This window comes from Galendromus occidentalis, unplaced genomic scaffold (assembly GCF_000255335.2).
Source record: "Galendromus occidentalis unplaced genomic scaffold, Mocc_1.1 scf7180000077520, whole genome shotgun sequence".
Taxonomy (NCBI): Eukaryota; Metazoa; Arthropoda; class Arachnida; order Mesostigmata; family Phytoseiidae; genus Galendromus; species Galendromus occidentalis.
Genome location: NW_003805508.1, coordinates 232,504 through 243,582, shown reverse-complemented (window position 1 = coordinate 243,582; position 11,079 = coordinate 232,504). Strand labels below are relative to the sequence as shown.

Here is an 11,079-nt window from a genome sequence, read left to right as displayed (position 1 = left end):
CCCATAGAGTTTCAATGCGGGCCGCGAATTTTCGCGAATTCGGCGGGAATTTACCGCGAAAAATTCACACCCCCAACTATAGGATATATACGTGGGACCGTAGAGCAGTATATGAGAAATCCCAACCTGCTCCGGGGGTCTCCTCTGACCGCCAACCATCTTCCCTCTCGGTGAGAGACTCGTCATCGCGATTTCTTCGTCGACTTGGCTCAACATAGACTTAGAGCTCTGGAGTTTCCGGAAATAATGGATTGCGATTCGAGTTGTCCAGGCGCAAGCCGAGTCCAGCTACCGAGGCAGCTCGGTTCCCCACGTCTACCCTACGTTTCTCGTCTATCCTATCGAGAAATCAGATCGGGTTATCCAAGAGTGGATATGAGAACCGAATTCCATTCTGGAGAATCCGATTGCATCGTCCGCTACTCGCACTTTTTGTCGATGGGCTCGGCACGCTGCAAGCCTCTTCTTCGTCTGGGGGGTGACGGCCAGGAGCGGAAGGATCACAGAACTTCGCAAATGCTCCTCATGTGAACAAGACTCTGGAACGAGGCAGAACTCTCTGGAGGCTATGCTTCAGCTCTTCCCGAGAATCTGAGCGATTTGCTCGATATCCCCCTCTCACGCTGCTCCTCGGGGGTTTTCCCGACTTGCAGGTTTCTAGAAATTCAATTCAAGAAGAAACAATGTCAAGATGGCGGTCTACCGCGAAAGTCCGACTTCGAGAGCTTCTTGCTCGGGATTGTAACTCCAGAATATCTGTTTCAAAGAAAACCTGCGCCATTCGAATTCTGTGAGGGAGTCCTCGGACGACTCCCACCTCGGATCTTGGATAGAATTGGAATCGAGTGAGAGATCGAAGGAGAGCAAGTCTATGTCGAGCTTGGCATACCGAAAGACCTGATGAGAGGATCCAGTGGAGTGGACTTGAAAATTCCGGGAGCTCTCTGGCAGTAACCAAGGGTCGGAATTATTCGCTTTCGCTGTACATGCGTTTTATTTTCTCGCGACAAAACATCAGAACATCGGTTTCGGGAGTTTGTAGGAGAATTGCAAGAAAAACTGTTTTGTTTCTTTGTTCCACAGAGTCCAGAATCGTTCGGAATCGCTCTTATCTACCTCCCTGGAGGGCACCTAGAAAATTCGATAGTCTCGTTAGAGCAAGAACCCACGCGGATCGTACGTTCTTTGAGAAGACAGAGCGGCTCGGAACTTGCGATGAATTTTCGATGGTCTCCTAGTGGATTCGACTTCTCACCTTGAATGCTATCGTTTCGTAAGGCTCGGCCGCAAACAGCAAGTACTGCCATTTTCTGTCCGGAGGTTCGATTTTTTGTTCATAGGCGGACATGAATCGATGCCGCGGCACAATATTGTCAGAGATCTCCGGGTAGTCAACTTGGAAGAGCAGACTTTGTTGTCCAGTCTCAGAATCTCTCTGCTTCGTTACCCTGGGAACATCGAGAATTAATTCTGCTCCCAAAGCTTCTCATATTCCTTCTTTTCCTGCTGTGTTACCGAGTCAGACTGTGAGAGAGATGCATCCCTGACTCTCGAATCGAGATAGAAACATCCCTTCTATTCCGGGGCTCGAACGCTGCTCGACTTCTCTCTAGCCTACGATCGAATCGCGATGAATAATGGAAATACATACCGATATCCGGGCCGTCCAATCTTGACGAACTTCTTGATATCGACACGGGGTTTAGCCGGAGCGGGCTGTACAGGGTTATCGCGAGCTTCGCGAGCAGCACGTCGGGCCAAGTTCTGCTGATGCTTTTTCCCTTGCGTGTGAGCAAGGTACGAGCCCTCGTTATTGTGCAGGGTCAGGCAAAGCTTGCATTCATAAGAACCTGAAAGAGAGACCCTCAATGACTCTCCTCATCTGCTCCCCTTGATCGTTTCCGAGAGGCTCCAGCTGACACGGATGAAGTTTGGCTCAATTTGAATTGCGATGGAATCGCTACTGAATATTCGTCATCGGACTTCGAGCTCACCGAGATGATTCTTCATGAAATAGGGGTCCTTCTGAAGATCTATCGTCTCCAGAGCCAACTGACGCAGCCGTTCTCGGCGATCTCGGTTCGTCTCGCTCCATGATGCGACTCCACCGGTGCCGGTTTTTCCACCGGCCCGATGTTGGAAATCCATGGTTACCGCTCTGAAACGGACGAGAACGGTGATGAACCGAATCACTCCGATTGGGTTCGCTCGTTCGCTTCCGGTCGTCGACAACGAGAAAGTGGACTGCTTTGAGGAAGCTCTTGTAAGTTGTAAGGCTGTCCATCGGACGATACCGCGACTACACGATTGCGGTGAACACTGGCTCCGAAATCATCAACATGGTCGGAATGCCGCCGAGGGGAGCACTGTTCAGATAGGGGATCCTCATAAACTCACCTCGATCGGTTGTATCTTCTGAGCTAAGCGGACTCCGTCGGAGATTTTCAGCTTCTCCGTGTGAAACGAAATTGCTTCGCATACGGCAGGCCGACGACTGACGGACTCGCTGATTTGTTTACAAGCAGATGAATCGGGCGGAGAGAGGGACGGACTGAGAGAGTAGTGCTGGCGCGCTCACTGACGAAAATTGTGAATCAAATCGCCGTACCTCGAATTTTCTTTCCACCATCAAGTGGCGGCAGCCAATCGACGTGCTCCCCCCCGCACGGCCATGCCCCTCAAGAGCACCTGTAAAACCCCGAGCTTCCGATATCCCCTTATTTCATTCCTTGCCCGAAATTACGAGTTGCGACCGTCTGCTCTCTGTTTACTCTTTGATTTCCCTCGCTTTTTAAGAATCCTCTCCTCCGTCCTGCTCGGATTCGAATTACGATTCTCTCGTTCTGCGACATGTGCTGAGAACCGATGTCAAAGTCTCATCGACTGAGTCGAGGTAGCAGGGGAAAAACTCCAGTGTTTTAGGAAAGGATCTCTTTCCGAGGTACCGAGTCACGATGGCGGCTTCAAAGTTGGAGTACTTGAAGAAATACATGGATGGAGGTGGGGAATCGAACAACAAGAAAGTTCGAAAAGTTAAACGAGTGCATAAAAGAGCCAATGTGAAAATTTTCGACACAAATGTCGATCTGAAGGATGTGAAAGCAGGTGAGCCCAGATATCGATTGTCCAGGTCCATGACCGAAGAGCTTTTCCGAGCTGGCAGTATGCCGGCGTCGGCTATCCCTTCATGGAAAAGATCCCGTGAGTTTTGTGCGGGAATGTTTACATGCAGGTTCGTTTTCCGATAGGCTCAGACTCCGACGGGCCCGTGTTGGGAGACAACAGGGAAGACGCTCCCGAAGTTGCTGAAATTATCGATGAACGGCCACCCGAGACGAGGGGTTTCAAAAAAACTTTCCAAGACGCCAGGTAGGATGTCTACACAAGTATGTTCCAACTACAGGTCGATCCGAGGAGTCGAAAACGCGACGGAACTGCTACATTTGTAGTTTTAATCGGGCTCAAAAGAAAAGAGTTTCTAGGCTATCGTGATTGAATCGCATCGAGGATTCCTCTCCGTCAAAAATTCATTTCAGGAAATCTCGGGACTCTGGGAGTGAAAATGAGGGTCCACCACGCCATAGGAAACGACGCGACTCGTCTGGAGACGATTCACCACCGCGGAGACCCTCAGCGAGTAAGCTTCGTCTGTTTGATTCTGCAGATCCAAGTTTCATGAGTCGAAGGGATGTCACTGTGTTGACCGCCGGCCTGCCGGGAAGTCTGACCGATTGGTATGCCCCTCGATTTCAGTGCGGCGAGATTCATCGGATGAAAGTTCTCCGCGGAAACACAGAGGTGAATTGATGTTTCTGATTTCCAATCTGCAACATCTCGATCTGACTTATTCCGTATCTGGCGCTAGGACTCCGAGACAACGATCAGCCCGCTGAGCTTCCTCGATGAATGAAGCTCCGGAGAGTACATCTCGCTTCCGTGGATTCACATGGAGAGAAGAGAGAAACTCTGTTCCCAGTATGGAACCGCATCCCACGGCAGGCCTGCCTCCCTTCTTCTCAGTGTGTCTTCACGAGCGCGACTCTTTTTTCAGACCGACGGGATTCCCCTGGCGATGGTTCATCTAGACGAGCGAAGCGTGAGTCAACAGATCTCTCACAATTGGAGAAAATTCAATTTAAAGTTCTCATGCTCCGCTTCCACTTAATCAGAAGCTGAGCGCACATTATGCAGTATTGATTCGAATACTATCGATACGCTGGAGGTCTTTCTTCTCTTTGGCCCATCTCCTTACATCATCCTGAATCGAATCTGAGACCGGACCTTGGAGGTTTTGAGTCCATGATTTCGTGAATATTATTTTCAATCCTCGAATCTCCGAAGAAGACACTCAGGACTGAATTCGAAAACTTCGTGCTCCGATCGATGACGTTCCCTGACTAGCATAAGTTCCGGTGCCACAGATTTCGGTGAGGTCCCGGTCCTTCGAAACGCCTTCGAAGCGTTACAAGATGGACCAACCCGCCGCAGCAAGGCCGTTGCTGAGTTTTTTTCTCGCAAGCTCCGCATGGATTCAGATCCCTTGGCTCGCAGATTCTCGCAATAAGGACATCGAAGAGGCCTAAACCCACGAAGCGGGATGGGTGGAGATTAAGAACCTCATTCTCAGTCAGCATGTTCTACAATGTGGCGCAATTCAAAACGATTCTCCGTGTCATTGATCGCAGATCGAAGTAACTCATCCGATGAGAGCCCCCCGAGACGGCGACCGAGAGGAGATCGAAACAATGGCGGGGATTCCGATGAGAGTCCCCCGAGGAGGTCGAGAGGCGCAAAGTCAGGTAGAAGCTCCGATATCGACAGTCCGCCACGGCGTCCTCGGAGACGCGAAGCTGTCGACCGCGAGATAGTTGCGTGCGAGGTCGTCGACGGACCGCAGGTTCTATCGTGAGTGTCCGTGAATCTTGGCAGTTTCAATACTTGCAGTTTCTCGTACGTATATCCCCTTGATCGATTCGCCCCGTATCCAATCCTAGTGCAAGCGGAATGGTATCATTTCAGGTTGCGCCGAAGCGGCAAAAATGAGGAGGAGGCCGCGGCGAAACGAGAGCAGGCTGAAAAGGAAGCGCGACGGAAGGCTGTCTACGACCAGTGGAAATCTGGGATCGTGCAACAGCAACAGAAGCAGTCGTTGGTGGAGGACATCGTGAAGGAAGCCAATAAACCTCTGGCGCGCGCCGCAGACGATGCCGATCTGGAAGAACGATTGAAAGCGGTAAGTGCTCGTGATTCGCTCGGCCTGAATTCGGTCAGAAGGCGAGCATCAAAACTGCGGGTTTCAGCTCCTCAGGAAAACGAAGGCCGAATAATTGGGTGTCCGATCTCTGTCCTCGATGCACGCGCAGTTCTTGGTGTATTCAATGGGGGCGTTTGGGAGGGGGGGGGGGGGTTCCCCGTCTCTGGACGTTCCGTATCCCAAGCATTCAATTTCCTCGGATTTCCAATCAGAATAGTTACCCCTTCCCCGCCAAGTCGAATGCCCCTCTCAGGTCTGAACGCTGTTGAGATTGCCGAGCGGAACTTTCGTGGAAATTTCCGCCTCCCGATCGACATGGATAACCGTTTTCGTGTTACGCTTGCAGGTAGCCAGAGATGGTGATCCTATGCTTGCCTTCTTGAAGAAGAAGAAGTCATCCCAGGCAGGACCGAGCAGACCCCGGTACAGTGGACCTCAACCCCCTCCGAATCGCTACAATATATGGCCGGGATATCGCTGGGATGGGGTGGATCGCTCTAACGGTTTCGAAGCGAAGATGATGGCGATGAAGAACGAGAAGATTGCCAACGAAGAAGCAGCCTACAAGTGGAGCACAGAGGACATGTGAACTCTTAGAATTGACTGGAATGTCCCTACGGCATTGAGAAAAAAATCATTATACATCTGTGCATATCTGTGTATATCTTCGTGCTGTGAATAAATTGTGGCAGCGTGAACGCGCCTTCGGAATCCTCCTCCTCTCACACGACGAAGAGACGAGGGGAGGGTCGGCGTGCTGCCCAAGGGGGAAGGATACTCCCTTCCGGCAATCAATCCAATCTCAATCTTTACGTTCAGAACGAGGAATGACACAGAAGTGTTGAATATTGGTAATACAGGCACGATTCATGTGGCTCACGGTCGATTTATATTCATAGCTATTCTGATAATCACAAATCTGGTCGGGCACGAAGCTCCAATGTCCCATGTGGAAGGTTCGCGGCGTTGTTCGTGAGTTTTCAAGTTTAGTCTCGCGTCAGTTTGTCGGAGGCAGCATGAAGTGGTCAAAGGCATCCTCACTCCTGGTTCTCTGCTGCATTCTGGAGTCCCATGGGGGTTTCATCCCCGCAGGTCTGTCCTCTTTTTTTTTTGCACTTGAAGTCGCTCCGAGCCTCCATGATCGTTCATGTGGCGATAATTCATCTTGGTAACGTCAGCACTGAATGAATTCATGCTTTCAGCCATTGTAGCGGGCGTAGCTGCACCTGGGGCGCTGATGTTACTCGACTGTAAGCAACGCTTCACCTTCGCTCATTCTGTGGGAGCATTGGCTTAGGATGATTGGCGACGGCATGGAACGAGACTCTGATGAGCATTACCGCGGTATCTGTAGGCTCTCGCGAATACAATAATCCTCATGGATGGAGTATATCCGTCGATTGGTACCGGACGCACTTTCTGTAGAGTGCGAAATTCGGAAATGCGCTCTCGGGTAGTCGGTCTCTCATTATCGCAGAGATGAGCAGCGAATCCCAGTCGAGAAATTTCGGGATTCACCCACTGAATATCGATCCAGAGATTCGTGCCATTCAGGAATCAAACAAACGCGATGAGACACCAGCTAGAGCGAGATTCTTGCCCACACGTATACCTCAGGGACCCAACCTTGGGCTTCACTAGGCTTTCGGAGGAATGTTCGAAATTCAGCTTCGCCCCTCACGGGCTCTGGAGGCGCTCACCGAGGGTTGGCGAGAAAAAAACCCGGCCTTGAAACCAGCGACGATATTAGTGGTAGCTGACAGCGACCGTTTCGTGAGGGACCAGTCTTATGAAAGTAACTCCGGAATTTGACATGACGCTTTCTACACTTTACAGCTCTCTCTCAAAGAATCAAAGACAGGGAGGCTCCGATGGCGAGCAGACCGACGAGGGACTCGTACTCGCGCTACAACGAGCACAATCGATATAATGAACGGAACGTGTACAATGAAGAGAACACTTTCAATGAGGAAAATCGATACAATAGGCACAACAAGTTCAACAACATCGATAGAGCTATTCAAGATAATTGGAATGATTACGACAATTCACCCATCCGAGGCGATCGTTACGATAGACAAGATAGATATAATAAAGAGCTACGCCATGGGCAAGACAGCAGGAATAGCCAGGGATACAATCGGAACGACGCCTACCGATACGACGGGAGGGATCGAGTCAGCGATGCGCATCACGACAAAGCCGCGTCCCGTGATCCTCAATTCGGCGGAATGTACAACACCTACAGTAAGTTCCACATGATGCCGTCACAAGTTCGCACGGACTCTCTGTGAAGGAGGATATCAGCCGTAGCACCGGAGTTGCTGGGCTCACCAATAGCTCCATGAATACTTGTTGCAGACATCAACAACAACCATATCAATAATTATGCCAACGCTCTCGGTGAGGCACCAGACAAGAAATTCTCGAACTTCCGTGTCGTAGGGTCTGCCGAATATTCCTTAGATCATTGCCGAAATTGTCGTTAGGAGAGGTTGTCGCAGGAATAATTGAATTTTCCAGAAACACCTGAAGCCGCGAAAAACGTCATCACGAATCTCAAATACGGTGAGCTCCTTCCCACGTAGGAGACGCAAATTCGAGGTGGTGAACGATCCAGCGCCTAAGAATGTCACGAGCTCTCGACTCGAATTTCCAGCCACAAAGGATATCCAGCCTCCTAATGTGGTGGTACCCTCCCTCCAATCTGATCGAGCGAGCCACACCAGCGTGACGGGTATGAATGAGGAAGATCGGTGATGCTGTCCCCGGATGTTCCTATCCTCTTACGATCTTAAGTTCCTCCGAGAGATCATCTGAGCCGATGTACTCTAATATTTCCAGTTAATGGAAAACCCTTCACCAAGGGATCGAATTACGTCATCGGTAAGCGCTCGGAGCTTCGTTCAAGCTTCCACTGGTCATACGAGTTCGTAATCGGGTAAGGATGTTCACGGTGGTTCGGACGTTTTTCAGTGGGGTCACGTGCGATCGCCATCCAACAGATCGAGGTTGTTGGTAAGTGGGAGGGTAGACGGAAGATTTAACGCCCGATCCATTGTAGAGCTTCCCTTCATTTCATGATCGCTGATATATATCTTGCAGCGCCTGACTCGTACGCGTTCCCCGACGACGAGATCAGAATAGACATCATCGGTGAGTCGGATACACCATGAGGCTCATCACGGGCAGAGTATTTTCCTCATTTTACCCAGGTTCTCACGCGCTCTTTTGAACTCGGTGATACTTGCCATCCAGTGTACGACGAGGACCTGGTAGATCCTCCACCTCAACAAAGCGTTCGGCTCACCTTCAACGGAGAAGATCCGGGTCGAGATATTGTCGTGATCTGTGAGTTTGTCGATGTCGGAAATCCGGTGATGATGACGCGGATCACGGAAGCGGTGTATTTCGGTAAACGTTACCGTAAATTTTCTCGTTATTTCAGTGGAAAATCAGGCGATACCACCTTCGTCAGTTCAGATAGCAGGTTCTTACATTTCCTTGTAATCGGAATTCGATGCTCCTGATAATCGGTGCATGTATTCAGCTCTCATTCGCTTGCTTTCGCTCAACAGTTAACGGTGAAATCTTGAGAGGGAACTTGATTCTAAATGCAGTAACATTGCCGTCGAATTCGGAAGCCGGTAGGACGACCTGACCAGTTTCATAAATACCTTGGGTATCGAATTCATCAGACTCGCATGCATTGACAGTATTCCCATCTCGAGCTCGGTTTCCTCGCATTTCCAGTGCCTCCGTTGCCGCAGACCGGTCAAGGAGTTTTCATGCGTAAGAATTACCTCGAAATAGAAAAAGCCCACCACAATACGTATCACCCGAAGGAAATTACTTGAATATCCGCTCTGCTTTGCAGTCAATGGACAATCGATCTCTCCCTACACGTTCTCTGTCGGTGGTAAGCCCGGTCGAGGCTCGATCATTTTGAGTTGACAGAGTACAACAATGAACGCGCATATTAAACTAAGTTTCGATTTGAAAAAACTTCAGTTGACAGAGATACTGCCCCTGTCCAAAACGTGAAAGTGACTGGTGAGAGTCCGCGGGGCGCGCACAGAACATAAATTATTGCCTTCCGCGCATCTGCCACTGGAGACTCTCCTCGCCTCACTCGGAAACTAAGTCTGATTCGTATTATACGCAGATACCCGCGGCAAGATGCTTTCCGGACTGATAGATATCGAAGGTGAGCTTCATTTCGAGTCTAGTAGTGCGCGGGGAATAACGAGGGAAAGAAAGATCGCTGCTAATAAGCGGAGTGTGCTGCGGTATGCAACCCAAATCATGTCTCTCCTTGCTCCCTCGATCCGCAGTGTCCCCACAAAATCGCGGAGAGCCGCATCCGAAAATTTTGATCAACGGTCGTCCGGCGAATCCTTCCCAAACACTCAAAGGTAATCTTAAGGAGATATACTATGGAGTCCCTATCCAGAAACATTAAAAACTGACTTGTATTTCAGTGAATGGAGAACGAGTGAGCCCTGATGACCTCGTATTCTATGTGAACGGCAAGCCGTCCAGCGTTGTGGCGGATTTTTCGATTTCTATGAGTATGGTAGAAGAACTCCATGAAGTGTCTCAGACCGCTGCCGTTATCCCACCGAGAACGAATATGATGAGAGGTATGCGTCATTTATTCCTGTCTCCCGCAAGCGATCGAATAACATATGCGGTCTCTGAATGCCTCGATTTTTCAGGCTCGCAGAGGAGAGAATACCAGCCGAGTCCAATCTCGAGCTACGAGGAACACGACTTGATCATCAGTCAGCGTGACAGCCCATCCACGACGGCGATCCCGATTGTATCGGGGCGTCAAAAGCGAACGAGACCGACGAGGCGGTCGCGGGATCTCCGAAGAACTGCCAGACAGTCATTGAGGACCCTGAGGCGCAGTCGGACGGCTTCGGGCTGATCAGAGGAAACTACGGCAGACGCGAAGAAAAACCTGGACCGCAGAAAATTATTCCAGCAAGCAGCCATAAGGACACCATAAGGACAAGAAACGAAGGCGAGCTCACTCGTGAGACACTCAGCTGCCATTCCAGGAGAGCTCTCAGACAAATCTTGATTCGCCTCGATCAGTCGTCAGCCCCCGACACGAGGGATTGAATAAATCTGTGGACTGCTTTCCGCCGATGTGCCAGGAATCCCCGCGAAATCATTACTTTGACGAGCCGAGCTCCCGGTTCGCCACAGACCATGTTGGTGCTTTGGGATCGGGACCAGCCGTGGAGCAGCGAGAAGGTTCTGCTGGTCAGAACTCAGTGAGTTCCTCGAGAGGTTCCACTCCGACGGGGATTCCCGTTTATCAATCGTCAGAGCCTCGATGGCCTGACACTTGGGGCGCTCAATTGACGTTGGTTTCCTCTTCGTCGACTGGTTGGGGTTTCGACCCTGTTGCTGGCAGGGGTGTCGACACTGACAGGACGACATCAGTGCTCGCGAGCGAATTGTCAACCGAAATCTAATCAGTCGTCTATTCTTCCGAGCCCGAATCGACCTGTTCTTCCCCCGAAGCCCAATCCGTCGCCTCTCCTTCCAAAGCCTCTTCAGGAGCCTCTCCCTCATCGGTCGGCTCTCCTCTCGAGCCCTCGGTAACAGTCACTTCTCCCGAGGTGTCGTCTGTCGTGTCGTCTTCTCCAGCGTCTGGAATAGACGTAGGCTCGGGATCTTCTGCAGCCTTTGCCGAGACTGGACGCTATAATCATTCAACTCGAAGATCTCTCGAGGTCCCTGAGCTCGAAGCTTCAAGCGAGTCTTCAAGAGTTGAGGCCGATTTGGATTTTCGATGAATGAAGGCCAGT

The 11,079-nt window shown here is 50.6% G+C and overlaps 2 protein-coding genes across 2 annotated transcripts; one reads left to right on the top strand and one right to left on the bottom strand.

The window, feature by feature from the left end:
* Nucleotides 1–975: 975 nt before the first annotated feature.
* Sf3a2 (splicing factor 3a subunit 2) lies at nucleotides 976–2,499 on the bottom strand. The gene is made up of 5 exons (XM_003747418.1): nucleotides 2,398–2,499; nucleotides 1,995–2,158; nucleotides 1,652–1,850; nucleotides 1,256–1,448; nucleotides 976–1,131 (listed from the first exon to the last, which is right to left on the bottom strand). Exons 2-5 carry the CDS (start codon nucleotides 2,146–2,148, stop codon nucleotides 1,015–1,017), a joined length of 663 nt encoding a protein of 220 aa, XP_003747466.1. The 5' UTR covers nucleotides 2,149–2,158; nucleotides 2,398–2,499; the 3' UTR covers nucleotides 976–1,014.
* Nucleotides 2,500–2,954: 455 nt separating this feature from the next.
* Nucleotides 2,955–5,843, top strand: LOC100903955 (BUD13 homolog). The gene is made up of 6 exons (XM_029112610.1): nucleotides 2,955–3,105; nucleotides 3,249–3,369; nucleotides 3,537–3,637; nucleotides 4,686–4,905; nucleotides 5,020–5,233; nucleotides 5,601–5,843. Exons 1-6 carry the CDS (start codon nucleotides 2,955–2,957, stop codon nucleotides 5,841–5,843), a joined length of 1,050 nt encoding a protein of 349 aa, XP_028968443.1.
* The last annotated feature ends 5,236 nt before the right edge of the window (nucleotides 5,844–11,079 follow it).